This window comes from Python bivittatus, unplaced genomic scaffold (genome assembly GCF_059951505.1).
Source record: "Python bivittatus isolate LINGU-HERP-01145 unplaced genomic scaffold, Pbiv_v1 ctg000700_np1212, whole genome shotgun sequence".
In the NCBI taxonomy this organism is placed as follows: Eukaryota; Metazoa; Chordata; class Lepidosauria; order Squamata; family Pythonidae; genus Python; species Python bivittatus.
Genome location: NW_028277098.1, coordinates 56,611,310 through 56,637,789, shown reverse-complemented (window position 1 = coordinate 56,637,789; position 26,480 = coordinate 56,611,310). Strand labels below are relative to the sequence as shown.

Genomic DNA, 26,480 nt, shown 5'->3' with positions numbered 1-26,480 from the left:
CCCTTCTCAGTATTTTGGAATGACTGAGGCATTGTATAAGATGCAACATGCTGAGCAGACTGCCAAAATAATTGCTCTAGATGAGGTTTGCAGCAGAAGCACAAAAAGTAAATCAGGTCTTACATTCTGCTACCATTTCTAATGGTGAACCACACCCCCAAAATTGTTTGAGAATTTCTCAAGAAATTAGCTGACATGGCCACCCCAGTTTCTCTGCCCATAAACAGAGCGGACTGGAGAATTTCAAGAGACCATTTGCAATGTAAAGTTCATCCATCGTTCTTAAAAATATATCCTTCTGGGTATTTTTTCCCTTAATTCTAATGCTCTGTCTAGGATTTTCAGGTAAGTAGTCTTACACGTTACAGAGACTGTTCCCAGCATCTGTCATGAAGTTTGTCAGTGCTGTGTGCTGCCCACGTTCAATGACAAAATGCAGCCCCATCCATTTTCAGCGCCAACTTAGGAAGGTTAGACTAGCCGTATCAAATGGCTTTCCATGTTGTCTACAGCTGTCTAAAGGAAGTATGTTTCCTTCATGCTTGGAAGCAAATCAGGACTGCATATACATGCTTAGACTAATGAAAGGAATAAATCAGATACAAAAACTTCCAGATTTGGCCTTAAAATTATGAATGTAGATTATGAATGAAAATCTGAAGTAAAGATCTAGAGCCAGCCTTTTACATGTAACTTATCATACATATATAGGTATGGCAAATTGAACAGAAATAGTCAAGAATAAATTAAATGCATACCTGGACAACATCAATATATTCCTTGTGATATACAGAATTAAAGATGTCTACAGTATATGGCATCTTCTACCCTGGGCAATAATTTGAGACATCATTTATGACAGCAGTAAAGATCTGACTTGTAGAATCTCAGTGTTCACATAATTACAGTGTGACACCTTATTTTTAATATCAAAAATATGGATAAATGATGGGATATACTTAAAAGCTATAATTTTCTACAGTGCATGCAAATTGATAAACATGTAAATGCCTGCTTTTTAAAAAAAGTTATATTATCTTCATGAGATTCTGTACAATTTAAGAGAGAGAGAAACCTGACATGTACAGTAATTTGGGAGTAAAGTTAAACCCTTAACCATGAAACCAGCTGACATAAAATTAAGAGTATTAGTGATAAAATTCATGGAAGATGTTTGCAACTTATATCAGGACGTTTCAATTCTGATGATGTTGGGCATGTTTATAGCCTACAGTTATAAAGATAAGTTGATTATGTTATGGGGAGAGGAGGAGGAGGAGGAGAAGACAGAATGGAAATACAGCTCAGAACGTATTTCCATTTCAGAGTGGCAGCAATCAATGCAATCCTTAGAAACTCAGATTTTTTTATCAAACCCAGCTAAACAGGCAGTTCCATATTCCTATGTATCCAATCTCCCCAGACTCCTCAAGGGCCATGGGTGCCAACAAGAACAGTTGTTGATGTCATGAGGTGCTAACAGAGAGTATAAAAAAGCTCTGCAAGAATTGGTTGTAGAGGAGACGAAATCTCCAATATACCAACTGCAAAGAAGATAACACCTTCATTAGGTAAGCATTCTATACATTCATTTCTACGCTGGAAAACTTTTCAGTAAGACACCAATGTTTGATTTTCTCCCATCTCTCCTTATATGAATATTGTGTACTGTTTTGGGGGCCAGATTCAAACAGCATGCTAAAATTACAGTAGACCTAAGTTCAAACCCATTTGTCCATCCCATAACACTCTTGTGTGTGTATCTGACAAAGTAAATCTTTGCCTATAAAATCTGATGCCATATTAACTAATATTTGATTATCGAAAATCTCGAAATAGTTGATATGAGTCAAGGCCAAGGAAAGAGTGATGTTTGCCATGCAGTTTGCTTCTCTTATAGTTTATTTTTGTTTAACAAATAGCTGGCTTGGGGACCTGTAACCCCCTGCTACGGTCTTTTGAATTGGAACCTTTTCTCCATATGTGCCTGCTGCTCACTAAGGAAAGAAACCTCCTTAGTTTCTTCCATTACAACAAGCAGAGGGGGAAAATTCTGATCTGGATCATGGTGGGATCAAAGAACCACAAGTGTACCAACTATTGCTTGGAGAAATATCAGCCAGGCTGATATTTCTCCAAGCAAGGAGTCTATGAATATTTAAAGGACAAATAAAAAGCAAAAATATGTGTGGCAAATACAACACCTTGTTGGTTCTCTCCAGACTGACAGAATAGTAGAGTCAAAAGCAAATGTTGAAGCAAGACAGAAAGTTTTTCTTGAGCTTTTGTCTGTCTTGGTATTGTTTTCTCACTCACTCTGTACTGAATGATGAGAAAAGAAGACAGTGAAAGTGGATCAACCCCCCAAGATGCCAATTTGGACTCTTCTGTTTTAGAAGCATTGCTAATTTACAAAGAGGAAACACACTCTGTTTGCTTTGGAAGGCACCTGGCTGGAGTAGGAAAGATGTGCCCAGGTAGCCAAGCAAAGAAGGGGCATTCAGTGATGTAGCCAGTCAGACAAAAGGAAACTGGAAAACTTTTCTTGCCCTAGCAGAGAAATCACAAGGCAAATCCAGAGCAAGGAAAAGAGGTTAATCAGTTTTGGGCCCTGCCAAGATGACAGATGTAATAATACAAAGTACATTTGTGCATAAGTAGGTATCACTGTTCAAAACAGGAAGCAGATTGTATTATATAGTTATGGGTATCCCCTTCTTAGTCATGGCAAACCAGAAACCTACACTTCACTCAGCTTTATGGTACAGTTGGTTCAAACCAAGATCCAGAATTTCACTCTGGGGCTCTGACACCCATTTGCAGGCATATAAGAGCTGGGGCTTATTTTATGTTTTGTTTTGTTTTGATTTGATTTGATTCGATTTGATTTTACCTCATAGAAAGTAACGCTTTTGCCTATACTCTGATTCAGGAAGCCCTATTTGCAGGCCATGGGTCAGAGTGGGTGACTGGCCCCTTGTATAATGTTCTTGTTTTTCTAAATGGTTGTTGGTTCTTTCTGGACATTTGACATGTGTGGTGTTTTTATTGTATTTTAACTGTTTAACAGAGTTGTAACAGATTGGGGTGCCCTAAACATCTGATAAATAAATAAATTGGATATTTTCCAGTTTCTGAAAACTGTGTCCATGAAAACTAGGATCAGGCAAATATGCCAAGAATAGTAACAAAAAGTATTAATGTTGAGCTAAAAAGAATAGTCCTGAATTACTAAGTGTTTCTGAAAAGATAAATAAAGCCAATTTATTCTGTAGATATTTAAGATACAGCTTATTTGTTATGCTTAAAAGGCTGATGGGCCAATAGTTAGCAGGCAACTCCCACCTACACTTTTTATAGATGGACATTATAATGGCTAGATTCCAGTCCTTTGATATTTCTGTGAATTCTAAAATTCTGTGAATTCTAAAATTCATCAATTTAGGTGAACAAGGAAGCAAGTACAGGAGTCCTGTATCTAATTATTCAGGTATAGAACAGTAATCCCTGTCACATATGGGTCTCATAAGCTTCTCAGATCCAATCTGTGCTCTTGTGCAAAGTCACCACAGTAGATTAAATATACAGTAGTCCAAAATTTCTTGCACTAATATCTCAACCAAAGCACCCTTGGTCTTTGAAATGTGTGAAATCAAGGTACTTGGATACAATACATTCTGTGGATTTTGAATGCACTGTAAGCCCACACCCAGTTATACATATTGTAGAAATACTATGTATGTGACATATTTAATGCCTTTTCCTCTACCATAGCCTAGGTACTAAGAACATTGGTTTCAGAATCTGCACAGTTTTATTAGTACATGAAGGCTTGATTGGAACTAAATCTGGCCCAAGAGCAGTATCCAAATAACGGTGAAAGTACTTTTTAAAAAATTAATTAACTCTCAGGAATAAAGCTTCTAAGTACTTGGACCACACTTCATTAAGTTTGTTCATGAAAGAACATTTAATAATTAAAACAATTCTGAAAAGTTTACATAATTTTTTCCCTGCGATGCAGTATTGCTGTCCAGTCATGATAAAAACTAGTTTACAATGGTCCCTTAAACTGAGGCTCCTAGAGGAGTAACAAACCATGTTCTTAGCAGTATAGCCTATCAAGGTTTATTAAGCACACTATTGGAAATTGACCAGATGAGGTTTTTAGGTTTCATAGATTAGGGACTGTGCCACAGCTGTCTGATTCTTTTCATCCCTCTGTCAAACTTACGGAAGGAAGACTTGAAAAGATAATAATAACAACAATAACAGAATAGCCATCTGTTTTCCTGCCAAAATTAGAACTTTTTTTCTCATCAGGGGATGAATGATAAGAAGAATGAAATACGCGAATCCATCCTGCAAAGTTCTCCATTTAAATATCCTCAAATATAGCTATAAAACTACAATAAAGTTTTCATTTTAGCAACACTGAAAGGCAGTTTCAAATGCCTTGGAACTCAGTTATAAATGTGGTTATTTTTTAGTAACAATTCAGTGGTATCAGTTAGAAAAGGAATCTGCAAGACCCTCAGTCTTTATTTCATCAGAGAACAACGTAATATTAGAGACGAGAACACGGCCTCTAATCTCTTGTCCCAACTACAGGCAATGGATCGATTCATCTATGTAAGGGACAATTTGCACGCCTTCCTTTCTCATCTCCTTGAGTCCTCCAATTCCCTGATTACTAGGTTTGGCACATCATAGTTTGTTTCTCTGAACTGTGAGAAATTATGCTTCATGCTTGCCCACCAAGCTGTTTGAAATGGCTTCCAATTCTGGTCTGGAGGGCAAACATAAAACATAAACTAGGTTTACACAACACATTGAACCATAATGTGAATTAATGTGATATGTGAGCTAAATAAGTTTGCTGATTTGGATATAATAACAACCAACCATTTGCCTGCATCTAGAAATGAACAGGGAACTTGAACATTGAAGCTGGAGAGGGATGAAGTCCACATGCAAGCCTAAGGACAGCCGCAATCTAGTTTAGAATTCCGTGTGAACTATGCCATGCTGGAATCACATATTTCACTAAGCCATTATGTGATTTGTTTGATTGTGGATTAATGGTATGTGTTAACTCAAACACTGTGGTTCGTAAAGCATGGTTTATAGCTTAGCAGTAAATGTGAGCTAGGCCACTATGTTTTGTTAAGCAAACGATGATTAAAAATAACTCAGAATGATGTGAGAACCCAGGGGTTAGTCTTCTGCTTAATCTAACCATTCATAGGCATTCCCAAACACTATTAGATGTTCCTTAATTAGAAGATGGACCACCTTCTATAAAGAGGCACCTGTTTGCCTCTAGTCATCTTCCCAGAATGAACAGATGTGGGAAAGAATTGGGTGTTCTTGAAAGTACACTTCAGTGGTTGAACAGCACAATTTTTGGTTGAATTCTCAGGAATTGATTATTAAAAGATTGGAATATGGCAGAGCTGCAAGGCAGACACAGAAGTACCTCAGCAATGTAGAAAAATCACTGGTTTAGAGAAAGTATTTCTTGGAACTTTTGACTTTGTTTTCAGCTTCAGATTGTTTTTTAAACACATCTAAAAGGGCTCCCATTGCATGCTAGAAGGACATTGCTGATTTACAAGTCTAAAAAAGGAATTTTGTATTATTGAGTTTAATGGCTAGAATAGAAAACTGGTTCACTTTTCAGAACATGAAAAATCCCCTTTCAATAGAGCAAAACAGAATGTGAAAACTGATAAATAAGAATTTATCAAAGTCATAGTTTACAATTTGAAATGCTGTTTGTTTACTGTATTTATATTTTTGTCTTTCTATTCATTTGGTAATCAAGCTGGTACTTAACATCTTGCATGCTGGAACTGAGATACCAATGTGGGAATAACATGAAAGAAGGTTCATTATAAATAAAATAAAGTCTTGCTCCTCTCTTTTGAATAGACATTCCTATTCTAGACTGAAAAATAGACATGTTGAGATTAAAACTGCCAGAATTCCCAGCCAACATGGGCTAGTAATCCTCACATCTGGAAGGTGCCAGGTTGGAGAAAGCTGTTGTAAGATAGACAAATAGACATACACATATACGTATACATACATACATACATACACGTACACAAATGATGGTGATTGGGAAGAACTCAATTCCTTCTGAGAGTATTGTAGCACCTAAAACATTGGCAGAAGGTTTTGCTTCTCAGGATTGTTTTGTGAAAGCTCAGACATAATGCATGGAGTCATCAAAATGCTAATGTCATTGGCACAACTAAATGTTAATACAATTAAGTTCTGATCATGTTCACTGGGAATAATGGAAATGGAAGTCCAAAAACATCTGGAGATCGCAAGTTGAATAGGCCATTCTAAACAAGAGATAAAGATCTGCTTTGTATATCATGCTAAGTCATATTTGATTAGTCATGGTGTACTGAAAAAGCCCATACTGGCTGGGTTCAACAGTATAGCAAGCCATAAAGTATGGTTTATGAAAAACAATGGTTGGAATAAAACACTGTGCTAAACCTAAACCAAACAAGGCATATTATGTTTTATCATAAATTTTCATTCACCGAATACTCCTTTTTATCTCTCAAACACATGATTAAAGAAAACCTGGTTTAGTATGCTGTGTGAAGCCAACTGACATGTAAACTGCAGAGAGCCAAAAGACCTGTAAGAAAATATTTTGTTGCCAAAATAACCACGGTGAAACAGTCTACTGAACCCATAGAGCTGTATTCTATAGTTATCACATTTGTGGGAGGTTCTTTCTAGCCAGGAACAAGCAACAGTTGCTTAAGACAATCATTTCTAGCTATCACACTGCCACAGTTGAAAAGATTAGACAAATATGGACTCAACAGTTAAACAGTGATACCTGGAAAAATTACAATCTTTTGTGACCAGTGTCTTTCGTCTTTCGTCTTTCGTCCTTCTCCTTCTCCTCCTCCTCCTTCTTCTTCTTCTTCTATAAAGCATCAGGATGGTTCCAAGAAAGGTGATAGCAACTCTTCTGCTCCTCTACATGATAGCCATGCTGGCTAAAGAGAGTGAAGGGTACCTTGCCTTCTATAGTCGTGAAGATTTCAGAAGAATGCAGGTGAGCTTGTTGAGAAATGTGTCAATGACTGGAAATTATATAGCTGAATGTGACAGAGCTTCAAATCCAGTTCCAGTTCCAGGGATCTCTGAAATATGAAACAAAACAAACAAGCAAGCAAACAAAACCCCACCACCCTTTTTCTGTCCAGAACTCCAGAGATCAGCAGTTAGTCAGTTTAGACAATACAGCGCTAAATAGACCAATGTCTGACTTCGAGTAAGAAACCTTCCTATGTTCCAGTGATTGGATTCCTCTGCAGTTCTTCTTATCCTATCTATTCACCATTTTACTGCATTATTTTTCCTCCTCTAGCAATGTTTTATTACCATTTTGTTCCCTAATCATTGGAAACCAGCTAGACTCTAGGGTTGGAATTTGGCTTTGAGGTTAATAATTTAGATTTGTTTCCTGCCTTAAAATGCCACTGAAGTAGAACAGTTGTCTAGTTCTTAAAGAGTTATGATAATTCAGGTCTCGGCATTGGGTTGGGCTCAGTCTCCGAGGCAGCTGTCACACCATCCAAATGAACCCATGTGCATTACCAAATGAATTCAAAGGAGACAAGATAATAAGAATTCCTTTAAGCTGAAATTGCTGAAAAATTGAGCATACCACTGTCCATACTCTGAGAGAAAAGCTTAATTTACTTTCTCAGAAATGCCTATTAGCATATATAAGAATTGTAGCTTTGCATGCATGTATGATGCCATAACTAAAGCAGGGTACACAAACCACAGGGCTTTATTCAGTCTTCCAAAACCTGGGATGTGACCCTCACAGTGTCTTCAAAAGATTCAAGGGAATTTCATTTTTAATGTGACAGAAGGAAAAAAGTATAGTTGCTCCACATAAATATATTATTCAAGCATGCATTTTTTTTCATGGATCAACATGGCTAGGAGTGTTTTTTTTCACCGTATTAATAGCACTTCATTAGTCTAATTTAATTAACTTATGTCCTGGTTTCACCACCTTCAATTTCCTGGCCTTCTCTACTGTTTGGAGTGTGGCCTCTGCATGAAAAAGTTTCCTCATACTAGTCAGACATGCTCCATAGAAGCTCAGCAGTCATTCGATGTATAAGAAAAGATCTAAAAGCCCAGTAGTTAGTTGTGAGTTGCATCTGATCCCACCATAACATAATGAAGATTATGTGAACTGAAGCACTTCCAGTGTTTTAGATACTATTGATCTGGTAAAAGAGAGAACACCAAAGAATCTGCAGCGCAGGAATATCTAACATACAGCATTTACCAAGTTGGTGCCCCCCCAATGTATGGCTCTTTAATTTTTGTCATATCAACTGGAATTATGGAAGCTGATGCCTAACTTACCTGTAGGACATCAATTTGTGAAAGCTGATTTAATATGTGGAAAATGAAATAAAACTAAGCTCTATAATTTTATGCAATAATAAATAGATTCCAGTATGTCCTGTAGATCATATTCCTGAATACGCAAGCAAGGAATCTGAATGTAAAAATAGTTTTTAAACACATGCTGTTAAGGGAACTGTCTATTGACAACTGTGTCACCTACGTAACTTCGTTTGAGATGACAATATAACTATTCTGGCTTTTCTGTCATTATCCACCCAAAAGGTGGGATACTTGATCATTGTATTCTTCCATACTTCTCTAGGAGAAAGAGAAGAACCCAACACAGAAGAAATCGCTTGATGCAAGAGATTTTTTTGAATTTGCAGAAGATGAAGGGCAAGTAATCAAGGTACACTATTCTTTGGATTATGACAATTTAGCAGGCAGATACAGCAAGACAATTTCTCTAAAGTACCCATCAGTATATCAGCCTGGCTTACATAGACAGAAAGTTAATGAAAGCCAAATTTATTGCATTATTCAGCAAAACCTGACTCCTGTTTTATCCTTTTGTGCACCACTTGATATCCTATAGGTTTCCAAAAACAGCTGATAAAAGTTTCCATGTGATTCAAATACTGTTATTATTATAAACTATTCTATCCTCTAAAATGAAATATACTTGAGCTGATTGAAAGAAAGGTTATCATAAATCACTAGTCAAATGTGAATGTTCATTTCCTCCCTTTTGAGCTCATATGAAGTTCAGTTCATTTGACTTAGATTTTAGTACTGATGAGTTCAAGTAATCAGAGACAGAGAAGTCTACTTCCCCCATTAACCAGAGAGAGGGGGGAAATGTTCATTTAAAGCAATACTGAATAATCCAGTTAATAAGGTGCCCAACACCTGGCAACAATATGGAGAAATACCCCCATCTTGACCAGTCCTCAGCTATGATCCACAGCTCTTCCAAGGACATTCCAGTGATCTCTTTGGTCCTGTCCATCCACTGTCTTCCCCTTCTACATCCCTCTATCTTGCCAACCATTATAGTTTTTTTCTAGTCCATCATCTGCTCATATCTCATGATCCAAGTATGTGATTCACTGATCTTTGTCTCAGAGGAGCAGCCAGTCTTTATGTGGTCCAGAAGTAAGTGATTTGTTACTGTTGTCCATTTTATTGTCTCCAAATTCATAATTTGAAGACTCCTATCCTCTTTCTCTCACTCTTTCTCAGTGTGCAGCTTTCACAGAGACATCACCACTGGAGAAACCATAACATCAACTATTCTGATCTGTGTGGTCATAGGAACATCTTTATCCTTCATGATGTTGTCTAACATTGTCACTGCTTTCCCCTTAGGATTAACAGTTTCCATCTTTAACTATTCTTCAGCCCAAGAAAGCTATCTACCTGTCACATCTCCTTAATGGCAGGAAAATCCTAGCCTAACTTGAAGGAATTATCTAGACAGGATAGCAGAAATGCAGAGAATGTAAACATCCAACTGTCTCGAAAGGGCAAGAGGAGGGTGAATGAATAAAGGAAACCCAAGACTTCTCTTTCTGGAGTCAGGGAGTGCTGAAGAGTAAAAAGAATTGAAGTATGGACGGGATATAAATTCTGTACCATCTCTCTCACCTGCTCAGAGACTGTCATCTGCCTGATGTGACTTGCATATCCTATATAAAATAAGTGAATTCTTAGCAAATGATCCTTGTCTCTATAGTCACCACTACTTTCATTGACACTACCACCTTCACTGTCAACTGTGAATGCACCAAACATGTCAGTTGACATTACTCTTGTCTTCTTAATATTACTATCAACCCAAATGTTTTTCATTTTTACTTTCAACTTGAGCTCTTTTAAATCTCTCTACTTTCAGCTATAGAGCCAGTTTGGTGTAGTGGTTAAAGCACCAGGCTAGAAACCAGGGACTGTGAGTTCTAGTCCCACCATGGGCGTGAAACCAGCTGCATGCCCTTGGGCCAGTCACTTTCTCTCTCAGCCCTAGGAAGCAGGTAATAGCAAACTGCTTCCAAAATCTTGCCAAGAAAACTGTAGGGGCTTGTCCAGGCAGTCGTCAGGAGTCAACACTGACTCGAAGGAACATGCACACACACACACACACACTTTCAGCTAAGAAAGGTGTGTCATCTGAAATAATTCATTTGACCTTTCATTTTAATTCCTGTTATCATCTCATTCAGTTGTGCCATTTTATAATATATTTGCTATATATGCATCCTTGCCTCATTCGCTTCATTATTGTGAACCATTCTGTCTTCAAACTCAGTTCTTACAGGAGCTTCTAGTTCATTTTAAAGATTCTTCATAGTAATAATCATGTGTTCTGGCACACCCCTTAGCCATTCCTTATTCTGTATTATAACATGAGCTTTCAGTAAAATGCCTCACTGTATTCAAAAAAGCAAAGGTAAATCTGATTAAATTCTCTTCCTTTCTCCAGTATCCATCTTATGGATAATAATTTCCTCATGTCCTTTTCTAAAATCTGCTTTTTCATGTGGTATTTATCTCTCCCTGTCTGATTATTTGTACAATCTTAAGCAAAACATTGCTTGTGAGAGAAATTAGAACAATGGTTTGCTAATTTGCACATTCTGTTGTATCCCCATTATTCAGTGTGGGTATATACATCAGTCTTTCACAATCTCCAGCCAAACAGTCTTGTTCCATACTGAGCTTTAAACAGCCAAGTTGTTATTTCATCTACAGCAGGTGCTTTCCTATCTGACAGGTGATCTATTGCCTCTTGTACTTCAATTTCTAATGCAACAGGCTCAGGGATAGATTCTGTGTCTCCAACTGTTTCTATCATTCTCTAATCCTGTTTATAAAGGGTTTCAGTACTGATTTTCCATTTTCCTTTAATCTCATTTGTCTCTATTAAATCATTTCCCTGATTATTCTTAAATCGCTAATTTACCTTAGATTTTCCTTTTCTGGTTATTTTCCTCTATTAGTTAACATACTTTTAAAAATCATTCTTATTGAAATTTTTAAAAAAACAATAAAAGACAATACAAACTAAACTCAGAAAGAAAAAGAAAAAGAAAGAGAGAATAGAAAGTGCAAAAAAGGAAGAAGAGGAAAAAATAAGAAAAAGAGAAAAGAAATATTTAAAGTGAATTCTGATCTTCATCAGAAGTACAAACTTAGTCATTCTTCACCCCCTATAAGGTTACAATTAGTTAACATTCTTGCTTGAAATACCTTTCCTTGTCCTTTCTTGCTCAATTGTGAAAGTTTGTGTTTAGTCATCTTATGATCTCTTTGTTTGCCCATGACTTTCATCCTCTATCTTTCTCTGGGCATCACAATAGCTTTTTCTGAAAGTCGTTTAGATTTTTTTTCTTCTTTGAAATCTGGAGACTTTATTTTTCGATTTGAATTTTCACAGCGTCTCTTCCCTCTTCCCATAGCTCCTTGAGTTCTCTTTCACATAAGTTATTAAATCTATTCCTTACTTTAATCTTATATTCTGACTGTTTGTCCTCCATGTCAAATCTTTCTTGCACATCAACTCTCTTTAATTTTCTATGTTTAATCTATATATTTGACACCAGAATGTCATGATCCTTTGCACAATCTGCATTTGGAAGTCTCCTGGCTGACTGGATTGCTTTTGTCCATCATCCATTTCTTATTATGTAGTCTATTTGATTTTAGTCTTATTCATCTGTGGATATCCAGATGTAGAATCTGCATTTATGTTGCTTGCAGCAGGTGTTGGCAATGAACAAAGAATTGTTTTGCAGAAATCTATTAAGCTATCTTCTCCATTACTTCATTTACCAATCTAAATTGTCATGTAATTCCAGGTTCCTCCATTTATCCAACTTGTGTATTCCAGTCACCCATTAATAGTGCTACATCCTTTTTTGATGTCCCATTTAGCACCTCTTGTAATTTGCCAAAGAATTCCTTGGTGCCTCATACCATTGCATCTGTAGTTAATATATATTCTTACATATGATCCTATAATTTTAAGTATCATTAACATCCCATTTCTTTTTTCAGTCCCATGCCCTGAATAGTATCATAAGTTATCACTCTGATCCATCTAAGTTCACTTCTTCCTCTTAGTATGCTTCATTTCTACTTCGTCAGTTTTGACTTTTCCTGGTTCATGAGTCTTACATTCCATGTTCCAATTCCCTTTCAGCACTGGCACCATCAAGAATCAGACTTTCTTGTGGTTTTTAATCTGGCCACATCATCACCTCCAGATTAATCCATGGAAGTGTGATGTTCCTCCCCAGTAACTAGAGGAGTACTTACAGCTAGGGGGTTTCATTGTCTTGTTCCCAACTTGTTCCAGTCATATCCATATGATGTTTTTGCAACGATGCATAAGTTTGCCTTCTTCCAAAATTGATTTTGAAATTCCTTCTTCTTAGAGAGTTGACTTCTCTCATACCCGCAGAGCTGCCATCACCTCCATTCCAGATTATCCTTAACTTTATCCCTTTCAATTGGGAGGAAACAATCTAAATGAAAAGAAAGAAAGAGAGAAAGAAAGAGAGAGAGAGAATCTAAACAATCTGGGAAATTCTGGCTAACTTTTCCTTCTATATTTATTTATAAGGCTGATAAGCTGCTACAATCAAAGCTGATGTTGAGTAGCATCTTCATAAATTCAGATTTTTTTTAAAAAAACGTATATTTAACAGTATAAATAATAGCATAGGCCAAGTGAGGGGGGGGGGGTGTGGATATAAAAACCAGAAATTTTGCACTCAATGGACCAGAAATTAAAACACTATTTCTCCCCCAAGGCAGCAGTCATAGAATTCCAGTCCCTTTGCCCTGATGAGTAGCCAGCTTTTAATGAACTTTTTGAAGGCCAGGAAGAAAGGGGCCATTTTGATGTCAGTGGGCAAGCTATTCCAAGGGGCAGCATCTGCAACTGGAAAGGCATGCTTCCAAGGTCCCAGCAGAATGCAGTTCATGAGAAAAGGGATCCAGAGCAAGTCTGGCCATCTCAATCTTATTGGGCATGCAGATGTTACTGAGAGAAGGAAGTCTGCAGATTTCCAGGCCTTGAACCATGAAGGGCTTTAAAGATGACAACCAGCACCTTGAATTGCACCCAGAAGCCAACTACTGTAGTAGCCATTACAGCTCTTGAAGTAGAGGTGTTACATAGGCATACCAAGGTATATACATAAGTATTCAAGCCGTCTCATTTTGGATACTGTATCATTACTTAAATAATCAGAACAGGACAAAGGGAATGCAATGTGAATTTAAGCTTGGCATACAAATTCTTCTATCCCACCCACCAATATGCTGATTACCTCCAACTATTGCCTCCAACTGACAACTTGTACATCTTGTACTATTTTTGTGCATTTGCTTCAGATGAATAATTTGTACACCTTGAATTTGCTGTATATGCCACCAGAATATCTAGCATGCATTATGTTTACATATATCACACTACTTCCAGCAGTATATTCTGAACAGAGATATAGAGCATTTGTAACAATGCTGAAAATGTAATTCAGGTCCCTTGAGTTCAAAGGCCAAATTTATGTCCATTACTTCCTCCTCCCCACTTCATCTCTACACTGCCAGCAACAATATTCTGAAAATATAGATACTGTCTACCGTTCGCTATCAGCAAGTCCCAGCAGATAAAATCCAAAGGGTAGCTATGCAATTATGAAAATTAATCTTGTCTCAGTCCCTCAAAAAACTGCATTCAAAGCACAAGAGTCCTTTAAAATGTCCCAATCCATCCCAAAATCATTACATCAGTACTCTCATGTTTCTCTTCAATCCACCTGTGTTACCTATTGAAAGTGTTCAAAAACCATAAAAGCAAGCAACAAGAGCAAATATGTTCATTTTATTTGCATTCTATTCTATGAACATTGAGGATTTTTTTCTATGCTTTCAGGGGGGACTTTTTCCCCGCCACCTGAGGGACTTCATATTTCTATGTATGAAGGCTAATGTTCTTGCTATTCCAGATGTTTGAATCAATCACAATCCAGTAGTTCAACAGATTTCAGTCACTGATATGCATGCATCATCGTGCACGGGACTGTAGCCTCAAGCACTTGGAAATGTGACAGATTGTCAAAACCTATAAGAACAAAAACCACTGGAACTGACTTTCACAATCACCCTTTGAAAAAGCAGCTTAACCCTATTCCACAGGTCACATCATCAAGCTAAAATCTGAATTGTGAAACCCCTTTTACCAATAATATTCATTGTTAACAAATTCCCTTTCCTTCAGTGTACATGATGCAGAAAGTGATTAAAATGTTGGTTTGCCTTATATGTTAACCAATTTCTCCTTCACAGATGATTGCTCCAGTAGAAATTGGAATACATCTGAACTCCAGACAGTTGGAAAAATATCAAGATGTCTTGAAGGAGCTCCTAACAGAGATGCTGCCAGATACTAAGAATGGTACTAGAGAAATCTTAAAATTGGCCTTTCTTTTTCCTTGGAAGTTATCTCAGTCATGAGATTTCAAGAATATCTTATGTCTTGTACCACGTTTTTACAAGGTAGTGTGTAGGCTCTGTGCTTTTTTGAAGAAATAAATATCCCCCCGCCCCACAAAATAATACACTGCTAGAAAACATACTGAAGTCTGCATTAGCACAAAAGTTAGAAATACTGTAGATCTGTATCAGTAGTGCAAAAGCCCTGTGTTTTGGAAGCTTCTCAGCTATTAGAAATCATATGTCTGATGAAGGACAATTGTACTGTCAGTTTTCATCTTCTGTACTGCATTTCTAGGTAATTTTAGGCAACTTTCACTAAAGTTACAGGAAAATTTAAAACCTGTGATTATAATGCATTATGACTTGATATCTTCTGCTTCCAAGTAGATAGTGCATTTTGTCACTGAAATTATTACCAAATTTAGACATTAGTTGAACGGTAGGCTTGCAAGTAGCGATAGATTGTGAATAAATTTGATAAGGAAAGACAATGAAATATGATTATCTTTCAGTTTCTGTACAATGGCTTAACATGATCATTTAAAAAGCTACTATACTAGAGTCCAGATTGTGGGAAACTGTGTAAAACCAAGAATCAGGAAATACTAGACAGAGAATTATATCAAAAGTCTCTATGGCGTGCTATAGCAAAGTGTTCCAAGTACATCCATAACCAGAGCAAGATCTTCAAAACTGTCATGTTGGCTCCTTAGTTAAAAATGTACACACCATACTGTATTCAGAATTAGCAATAGTCTAAAGAAGGAAAATTACAGTCCATCATATACGTGTGATTCCTACCATAATGTCACTTGATTTCATGCACCTCTTTGTTTTGCTTTTTTAATTGATAGATCAGGATAAGCCAGGCTGATCCTGCTTACAGTCTGCACAGTATTAATTCACAGACTTAGACTTTTGGCTGTTTCATCTCTGTAGCTAACTGCTGTTCTAAGAATTAGAAGAGCAGGAGACTTTCTGCAAATATACAAGAGTCAATTTACTGGAAATGCTACTGTGGGGCACTGTGCTGCAGAAAAACATTGTGTATGCAAACTAATAAAATGTGAAGCTTCAATATATGATTAGTTTGTTCAGTGTATAGTCAGAAAAATTAAAAATCACATCCAAGGATACAAAAGAAAGTTGCCGTTTCAAATAACTCTATATTTGTTTTCTAGATAACTTTCACTCAGCACATCACTCTTGTAAACCCAAACGAATTAAGGTGCATTCTCATGCATTCTTGTTTATGTATGTATTTAATTCATCGTAATTGAATCACACTCTCAGCGTTTAACAATGATTCAATGGGTTGTATTTCTAAGCAGACATTTAAGCAGACATTGCACTTCTAGGAAAATGAAAGTAATGAATCTGATAGATAATACCCAACAGTATGGTATATTATATATTTATTTATTAATTAGATTTTTATCCTGCCTTTATTATTTTTTATAAATAATAATTCTGAAATTTCCCAGAGTGGATTACATGTCCTGATCTCGTTATCCTCTACTCATATTCAGTGTTCAATAATGCATGTTGAAGAAAGGTTTTGCAATAATATAACCACATTTGCCATCAACAATCCATTCCTTTCCCTTCTTACTTATTCAAACTAAAAAGTTCCGGTATATTTTAATTCTACCTTGCTTTTAACCCATGCGTATTTGACTTTTTATACTGCAGCACAGAAAAGTTAAAATGGAAAAAATGATCGTCTATCCTTCACTAGACAATGCATCCTCAGAAGCCCTAACTTACAGAATTCTCCCATAACCAACAAAGGAACAAACTGAACCCTACCACACAGTATTACTTTTATGAGCCAGCTGCTGAACATGCCCCTGCCCAAAGCACCAGCATTCCAGATGTGATGTATTATAAAGTTGCACATACTGGGCTCCCAACAATCTCCAGAAAACAGGGGTTTTTTTCTTTCTCCCCAGCCATCCAATGAGGAACTAGGGTAGGGAAGAGGAGGAGCAGCAGTGAAAAGTAGTCCTCTGCAGCAGCAATAAGGACAAAGTGGGAAAAGAAATAAGGGAGGGAAGGACATGGCAGTGGGTGGTTCGATCTGGGGTAATTCAACACATTTCCCAAAGAACAAGCAGAGCATCTCAGGTTGAAAGTTTCCTGCAAACGTTTCTGGTGCTTCTTTGTAACCAGTCTTTCTCTAAAGACGTGTCATCCAGCTCATATTTAGAAACCAGTGCTACATATTTTATTGTGCTGGTTCTGCTCAAGACTTTTGGGCTGTGATGTGGCCAAAACACAGGTGCCATTCTTTACAAAGCCTGCTGAAAGTGCTTTCTCTGAAAGCCCCAGTTTCAAATAAGGGGATGGTGCGGACAACATAGGAGGAGAAACGTGTGTTGTCCTTTAGATATGATCAGAATGGTTTTCCAGTGCAACTGATTATGATGTGGTATGGCTCACTGTTCTGCTTAGTGACTTATTACTAATTAACTATGAGCTTCTGTATCAGTAAAGAATAAAGTGCTTTTAACATTCATCCTTCACTGTGCATAAGTTTGCATAGATATATATGTTATGATGAACATAGGAATAAGGGATCTCTCTTAGAAGTTTGGTATGCATACTATAAACTATATTTGTTCAGCAAATTTTCCAGTTAGTGGATAACACTGTACAATCTTATACAGGGATGCTAGCACCAAAATGTAAAATTAAAAATAACCAAGTCTTGTATGATTTCATTAGTTATTCAGAGACTATGCATTGCTACTGAACAAAGTGAAAAATAGCTCAAAGACCATTATTATCAATATTCTATTCTTAACAGAATTAATTTCTAAAGAGAAATAAGTTACCAAACTTCCACCTAGGATAAGGACCAATAATCCAATTCTATTAGACTGAAGATGGAGATGGGCGAGGGGACGAACGTATTGCTGAAGAAACAGCAGATGAACAGCAATCCTTCCAAGAACCACACTGCACCATGCTCCACCATGCTCCATATCACCAAACAGTCCAGTGTCTCTTTTTAAGTCCTTTGACTCCACCTCTGATCTTTTAGAAAAAGAACAGTGTCTGTGCGCAATTTGTGCAAATCACAGTTTAGATAACAGGTATATGGTCCCATAACTGCTGATCTCGAGGCATCTTGTCACAGTGGGGTGCAAGCAGCCCAGCAGATTTGGAAGAATCAGCACCTGGAGTGCTCAAACTACAGTATTGTGATGTACACAAATCTGCTGTATACTGCAGAATAAAAATGAATGGGGACAGTTGAAAACTAATAAATTAGGACTTAAACACCATTTTGAAGTCCATTCTGAAAATATTTCCACTACTGTGAAGCCAATTATTTCATTATCAGATACATAGTAGTAGTTAATTACAGAAATTGCATTGCTAGGGAGAAATAGCATTAGCAATCCTAACTTACACTACCTCCAAATCAACTGCCACCCTTGGATGCAGTTTCCCCATTACACTGGGAGGCACTGGCCCCATGCAAACTGCCAGCTACCCCCCTGCAGGCACAACAGATGAATTTGCAGGTTTCTTGGTGAATAAAGTCAAACAATTCTGCTCTGACCTGGATGCCAGTTGAACAGAATCCACTTGTGTCACCCTCTGATTATTCTGTTTTTACAGAGCCTGAGGAAATAGATAAGATAGCCTGTCGTTTGAATTCTGCCACCTGTGGACATGAATCCTGCTCCTTGTGGCTTATTCAGATAGCTAAGGAAGGGAAGCTGGATGGATCTGGGAGACAGTAAACATGCCTGCCTTAAAGGAAGCAATCATTCATCCCTCCTGAACAAGCTGTAACAACCTGACACCTCCAGCCCTCAATCCCAGTAACTCTCCAGGCAACCATTTATGATTCAAGAGAAAGTTCATTTATTGAGAGTAAGTGTACAGATCCAAAGCATTGCTAAGACTGAGCCTGCGTGCGTCAAAAGTTACTTTTCCCTTTTCCCTTTCTTTCCCCCTCACCCTCCTTATGTCCAGAATGTTTCTCACATTCTCCTGTTGGTACGATCTTGAGCATTCCAGTGCCTGTGATAAGAGCCCATCTGCTTGTAACAGTCCATCCCGGCTTCCATCTCCACATCACTTTGTATTCTCCCCTCCCATCTGTTAATGGCAGAACCAAAGCAAGTGCAAAAGCAAAGTGGCTAGCATAAAGAAATATTGTGCAAAAATGGTTTGCGAGGATTCTGACACAAGCCCTCCCTGGACCCAGCTATTTTTGACAACTTTCACCAGTTTCCAACTTTTCCTTCCTTGCAAAGATGGTTGAGGAGGTGTTAGCAAATCAGCTAGAAGATCCTACATGAAACAGATTTTCTGGACCATTTCAGTCAGGAATCAGACCTGGTTATGGGACAGAAGCAGCATTGGTTGCTATGGATTATGACTTTAATCAGGGCCACTATGGGGTGAATGCACTGCTTCTGGGTCCTCCAAGATCTCTCACAGGTATTTGGTAGCATCATAATTGGTATCCTTCTAGACTGCCTACAGGGGGTGGGAGTTGGGGGCGCTGCTTTATTATGTTCTCCTCTTAACTCATTGGTAGTTTCTAGTCAGTGGCCAGGGGGTGCGAGATTCCTTAAGGTTGGTGCTTTCCCCAATGTTATTTAGCATCTACACAAAACTGCTGGTATATGATAAAGTATTATGAGTATACTCATGACACCTACTTATGCATTGCTACCCTGGCCAAGCTGAAAATGTCCTGAACTAATGTCTGAAGGTTATGGGGATATGGACAGGGCAAAACAGCTCAGATTAAATCCTACCAAGGTGGAGTTGGTTGTCATCAATAGACATTGGAGCCATTTTTATGTTTTATTTATTTATTAAATAAATTATTAAATCAGTGCACTTGATGTGCAACCCAGGGCAGTGTACATAATTAAAAACAACAAATAATAACCACAGGAGGCATTAGAAACTTGCAACATTTGCTCCAGTAGTTACCCTTTTTGGCATTGTGCTCCCTCTGAAGAAGTTGGTTCATGACTTGGGGTAGGGGGTGTCTCCTGGTAAACAGTAGCTCCATCTTAAACAGCAGGTGGAAGCTGTGGCTAGAAACTGCTTCAACTGGTGTTCCACTTACAACACTACTTGGAGCAAAATGGCCTGATGAGGGTAACTCATGGCCTGACCAGCTGGACTATTGCAAGGGGCTTCATTTGGGGCTCCATTTGGAAACAGCCTGGAAACTACATTTGGTACAAAATATGGCAACTAGACTCCTGATGGGTCAAACTCAGTCAGGCAAGAATAACATCTATTTTGAAATTGCTGCATTGGTTCCCTATAGGTTTCCTGGCACAATTCAAAGTATACCATCTTTATGGTGCAGCATTGGGGTACATCAGACAATGTCGTACCAATATCAAATCTCTTTGCTGGTTCTATCATCTAGAGATGGCCTGTTGAATCTCCTTGCTCCTTGCAAGGTTCATGGGAAGTGTGGCAGATGACAGGCCTTCTCAGTTATGGCCCCTATTTTATAGAATACTCTCCCCCTGGGAATATGGGTGGTCCTCACTCTATAAGCCTTTCAAAAACTAGACAAAACAATATTGTTCCAGTAGACATTTAGCTGCCAGGTTATTTTGACTGAATGCCATTTTTTAAAGTTTATTTATTTATTTGTCACATTTATATAGCTGCCCATCTCACACAAAGCGACTCTGATGTGCTTTATTGATGCTTTTTATTATTTGTATGTTATTTTTTGTTTGTTTGTTTGACTTTGTTGTATCCTACCCAACATCCATTTGAAAATTGATTGATTCTTTCAAAATGAATGAATGAATGAATGAATGAATGAATGAATGAATGAATGATCAATCCAGGAATCCAGTTTAATATTTGCTCCATGTCTGCCCTGATTCTTCCTGTTCCAGTGTGGTTTAAGAGTGCAAAGTTTAGTACAAACTCTTGTCTATTTTCAGTGTTGTAAACAAACCTGTTGAAAAACAATCTACTTCATTTTATATTAATTGCTAGCCACTTCAGTACTTGACATCTGATGAAGAGCTGTCACCATCTAGGTTGCACAGCTTTTCACAGCAGCACCATTTGAAAGGTAGAGATAACAAACTCTGTGACAAATGACATGGGTGCCACAGATTAAATCCAATCCAATTTCATACTTCCAAGTTCAAGTGAATTCTTCTGTCATTCTGAATTGTTGAGAAACCAGAGCACTGCTGCCAGAACAGCACATACACAGGCCTTCTGCTCTCTAGTATGGATACTAGTTTTCAGGGAAGGTTAGTATCTAACTGATGGCAGCAATCACCAGTGATAAGCACTGTTTCCACATTCACTGAAGTATTCAACAGTAGTCACATATCATTTCACTTTCCATCATAGATTCAAGCAGAGATAATATTCATAGAAGAAAAATAAGTTTTTGGTGAAGTAGGAATCAATTCAAATAATTCTGGCAGTTGAAAATTATGAACATTTATTCATTCATTCATACAGACATCCATCCAATTGGTATTTGGCTTTTCCATTCAAATATTTGCATACTTTTCCACCAATATGAAATAATTTGAGTCTCCTCCAACCCCTACCTCACAAAGAGAATTACTGTAAGGAATATAGTTAGCTTCTCTCAAGGACATAACTAATTTTGCAAGAAAATCACATTTTTTCAATGTTCAAAATGTGAAGAAATGCCCCTTCCCTCATTGTTTCCTCTACTGTAAGCTTCTATTGCAAACATAGATGCAAGTTGAACTGTGCCTGCAGCCTCTGAACAGTGGGTAATTCATGGTCTGTGGACCACGTGTGTAGCTGAGCCCCAGGAAATCCCACCCACTTTTCCCATTGCTCATCTGACAAGAAGCTCAGTGGAAAGCAGGTTAGATTTTCAGAGCTTATATCAGACAGTGATATCATCAAGCTCATCCTTCCCACCCCCAAAATTTCAAGGCACCCAAAATCTGCTTCTCACATTAATTGAGGCTTTTATTTTGGGTGGAAAGTCTAGAACCATCAACATTGATAAACCAATAGATGTTCAAGAGAAATTTAAAATAACGATAGACTTCAAAAAAATAACTTTGTAACATAATCTCACTGAAATTAATAAAACAATATCACTTTTAACAGCGGATCTGCCTAGCAATATTAATCTTTAATTACTCCACAGAAATGGTTGTTTTTGCAATCATTTGGCTACAGCTGGTCCCTTCAGATTAGAAACAGGCTGGCTTGACTGCACCTTTAAGATGTCATATTTTAGTCATTTCTGTATATAAGCATAATGTTCCTTTTCCTTTTCCTTAGAGCTTTGCCATTTGCCTCTTTCTGATGCATTTTCCTGTAATGAGCCACAGCAGAAAGCAGACTGCAGTCCCCCATCTGTATGCAAAGCAACTCAGCTTGCTGTTCAGAAACTCTTTTTTTCTCTCTCCCAATCATCAGCATTCAATTGTCCTCCCATCAGTTCCAATCATTCTTTTTCACCAGCAGCAGCTCATCCAGTTTCCAGGATAGCAAACTCCATTACTCTAAGAAATACATGGGTAACTGCAAACAGGCCACTGAAGAAATTTATCACAATCTTCCTCCATCCACACCAGATAGTCAAGAGAGAAAAAAGGGAAATGTCACTAAAATAAACTCAGGAGATGGAAACAAAAGCAAAAACCCATTCAGCATCAGCTTTAAAAATAATTAATCAGACAAAGCAAACCATCTGAATGACAGCTTCCCCCATACATCTCATGTGAAGAGTTACACAAGATCGGTAGCATACCAAATTTTCAGTAATCTTCCAGTTAAATGGAATTCATATTGAAGCTCCTCTCATTTCCAAGGCAGTATGGTGCCAAGTTTTTCCCCCCTGCCACTCACAATAGTTGCCTTGTTATTGAACCCAATACAATATTTGGTGTGCTTGTAATATGATTCAATGCCACACACCAATGGATAGCACTGAAATTTCAAGTGGAGGAAGAGGAATTTAAAATTCATCAGCCCTCATGTAGACTACAGGTTGCCTTTCCTTAAAATCATGGCCTCGTTGTCAAAAAACAAAAATGGAGAAAATCATGAATTTCTTGACATATATGCCTTCCCCACTTCAAATCTAAAGTAAAGGTGGCAAACAAATGTTGCAAACCCAATTCTATCATCTTAAATACACACATTTGCCCTGGGGATAATATCTAGTAATATTGCTAGATTAGAATATATCCCACTCAATAGTGCTTAGTAAAATAAGCTATAAAAGTGGTCTGAAAAATGATGGTATAGTGAGGGAGAAATAGTAATAGAACAAGTGGTCATGTGCTACTTGAGTGAGCCTGATATTGCAATACAGAGAAAGAATTTTGCATACATTTTCCAACGAAATGAAATGATACAACAAACTTGTAGAAACATTATTTCCTCCATTCATTTTTGTCAAGTTATCAGTGTTCAAGTGCGACATGAATGGGATTTCATGAAGAAGTAGGCAGGGCCCAAAAGTTATAATGCTATCTTCAGTGAAGCCTTTGGACAGTCCTTGCATGAAAATAACCAGTTCCTTTCTTTTTTCTGAAACTAGATTTTAAAAGCCTTAAAGTTCAGATTTGAGACCAGGAAGAATCAGAACCACTGCATTGTGAGGAAACAAATTTTATTTGCTACCAAAGAAAGGCAGAAGACATTACATCCCTGCATTAGCCATTGGAGCCCCAGTTCCAGCAAACAACCACTATGGAATTCTTGGTGTTCTCTGAGCCTGCAGACATTTCATTACCCAACTAGGTAACATCATCAGTGCGAGTGAGTGTGGGGTTTGCTCCCTGTTTATATACAGTCGCTTGCCCTGCCAGTGTTGGTGCGGGTGGGGTTTTCTCTTTGGTAGTTCCTTGATTAGGGTATTGTTTTCTGCTTGATTGTTTGTCTGGTGTTAATCCATGCTTATCTGGGTCTTGGCTGCTGGAGGGGATGTGTTCTTTTTGTTTCCTTCTTAGCTTTTTTATTGTCTCTTTTGAATGGTGTGTAAATATGATTTATTTCTATGTGTCTATTGATGGCTGATTTGTCTGAATGCCAAGCTTTCAGGAATTCCCTAGTGTTTTTGGATTTGGCTTGGTCTAGGATGCTCACAGTTTTCCAGCTGAAAATGTGGTTGAGTCTGTCCATGTATTGTGAGATTAAGAGTTTTCATTGTATCTTCTGACTGCTCGTTGGTGTTCATGGATGTACTCTGCTAGTCTTCTGCCTGTCTGTCCTACATAGTAGCTATTACAGTCCTTAGACTGCATGTGGTAGGATTTACTCCTGTTTTTTCTTCTTGGGCTACTGGGTCTTGTGGTTTACTTAAGATGTTTTAGAGGACTTTAGTTGGTTTGTGTGCTACAGTGATGCTGTGTGATTGTAATAGTCTGTTGGTTGTTTCTGAGATGTTTTTGATGTGTGGTAGTGTCATCCTTTTCATAGCTTGTGTTGGTTGTGCTATAGTGGGTTGAATGGTCAGGTACTTTTTGATAAGGTTGCATGGGTAGCCATTTTGTTGGAAGATGTTGTATAGGCAGTCTGTTTCCTTTTTCTGGTGCGCTGGGTTGCTGCAGAGCGTTTGTGCTCATCTGAATAATGTTACAGAGTTTCTCTTGTTACTTTGGTAATGGAACACTTGGTTAGGGTGGGTTGTTGTTCAATAGACTTGTGTTTCTAATTTGCCATCGTTTCCTCTGCTGATGAGGATATCCAGAAATGGTAATGTGTCATTGTTTTCTTCTTCCCTTGTGAATTTTATTCCTTTGAAGATGTTGATTGTGAGGATGAGGATATCCAGGAAGGGTTATGTGTCTTCTCTAGTTGTTCCCTGTTTATTAAGACAAAGGTGTCTTCTACATACCAGATCCATACTTTTGGTTGTACGTATATGTGGAAGTGCTATAGTTTCTAGATGCTGCATTACGGTCTCTGCTACAAGTCCTCAGAGTGTTGATTCCATGGGTGTTTCTCTGATTTGTTGGTATATCTGTCCATCAGACTGAAAGTAGGTAGTGAGGCAGAAGTTGATGAGGTCCATGATTCTGGGTACTTCGATCTTAGTGTATTTGGCTAGGTCAGGTGTGTTGTATAGTACTGCTGCCATGGATTCTTTCACTAGTTCTGGATCTATGGGCATGAGGAGTACTGTGACATTGAATGAAACCATAATTCATCTTCTATTTTTAGGTCTTTGATTTTCTGGAGGCAATGTAGTGGGGAATTGATGGAATATTTCCTCCCACTGTCTTTGCACACCTGCCCAACAGTTGGCAAGGGCAGGATGGCTCCTACAATTACTGGTAGTTCCACAATATATCAGGCCACTTATGTCTTTAATAAAACTCAGTTGTTTTGTTTTGAATATCTGATTTTATATCATATACCAGAGGACCATTTCTTCATTCCTGGCAAGGCTTATCTTAGTCCAGGCAACTAAAGAAAATATCTCTAACAAGCTCAGGAATAACAGCTTGTTAAATTCTTCCTGGAGTTTGCAAGGAAGATTTATCAAAACTACTTAAAACAAGTACATTCCAATTAAATGAAACACATTGTATCAGCCAGCTCATGGAAATGCTATCAGCTATTATACATCAAAGCAGGCTGCATGCTAATAAGATTATACTTTTAGTCAAAGAGCCTTGGACCTGCCAATCTATTAACCTTTTCCCTCCTTGGGCTTCCAATTATCCAGTTTACAATAACTGGGCCAATGGCCAAGGAAGTTGAAAGTTGAGAAGATTATTCAATAGACTTATCTATCAGTAAATACCATTGAATTTTATTCGATTTGCTTTTGCATAGATACATACAGGATTACACTGTGAGCCACTCAAAGTTGGTCTGGAGTCAGGCAGCACTGAAATCAAATGAAATAAATAAATAATAAATACAATTTATAGATGTCAAGAGTGAAGTTCTAGAATAAAATGTTTTATTAGCTATGAAAACGTACTGAACGGTTGACTGATTGTGTGAGATCAAGTCAGTGTTGATTCTTAGAGACCACATAGATAGATTTTCTCCATGATGATCTGTCCCTAACTTGGTCCTTCAGGTCTTCCAACAGTGCACCTATCACCATCATAACTGAATCCATCCACCTTGCTGCTTGTCATCTTCTTCTCTTTTCTTCCACACTGAATAGTTAGCTTGGCCCTATTTCTCTGCTTAACTCAGGCTGTTAGAAGGCTCTAGGCCTAAATATTGTGCTCAGTGAAATGGAAGAGGCGTTTTAACTTTATATTTAAAGCAATGACTGCTCTATATTATTAGCTGTCATCATTTCTGTTTTCCAATTAGATAATGTATAGATTTAGGTTAGTCAGAGGCATGAGAAGGAGTGGGGGCAGTCAAATGAGGAAAGCTTCACCCCTTTTGTCCATGCACTGTGTACATACTATACTAAAGGGGGCAAGATTATGTTGCAATGGCATGATGCTGCCTTTGTAATTTTAACAAAAGCCTGTAACCCTATAGACTCCTTCATAGCCTTCCCCTCAAACAAGAAGAAACATTTAAGCTGGCTTCCATGAAGTGTACTAACATACTAATGAAAC

At 37.8% G+C, this 26,480-nt stretch overlaps 1 protein-coding gene across 3 annotated transcripts; it reads left to right on the top strand.

Annotated features, from left to right (window-relative positions):
- Positions 1-1,523: 1,523 nt before the first annotated feature.
- Positions 1,524-18,207, top strand: MLN (motilin). Of its 3 annotated transcripts, none has more exons than XM_025170255.1 (5): positions 1,524-1,571; positions 6,970-7,093; positions 8,738-8,824; positions 14,767-14,875; positions 17,769-18,207. In XM_025170255.1, exons 2-5 carry the CDS (start codon positions 6,977-6,979, stop codon positions 17,771-17,773), a joined length of 318 nt encoding a protein of 105 aa, XP_025026023.1. In that variant the 5' UTR covers positions 1,524-1,571; positions 6,970-6,976; the 3' UTR covers positions 17,774-18,207. The 3 variants fall into 3 exon arrangements, with proteins under 3 accessions (XP_025026023.1, XP_025026021.1, XP_015744510.1); XM_025170253.1 differs by lacking the exon at positions 17,769-18,207 and adding an exon at positions 17,726-17,763; XM_015889024.2 differs by lacking the exon at positions 17,769-18,207 and having other exon boundaries at positions 14,767-15,998.
- The last annotated feature ends 8,273 nt before the right edge of the window (positions 18,208-26,480 follow it).

Excerpts from the sequence above, each read along its gene's own strand:
- MLN (XM_015889024.2), top strand. The coding sequence starts at position 6,977 with ATGGTTCCAAGAAAGGTGATAGCAACTCTTCTGCTCCTCTACATGATA. Across the intron at positions 7,094-8,737 it reads AAGATTTCAGAAGAATGCAG|GAGAAAGAGAAGAACCCAAC; the intron begins GTGAGCTTGTTG and ends ATACTTCTCTAG. Across the intron at positions 8,825-14,766 it reads ATGAAGGGCAAGTAATCAAG|ATGATTGCTCCAGTAGAAAT; the intron begins GTACACTATTCT and ends TCTCCTTCACAG.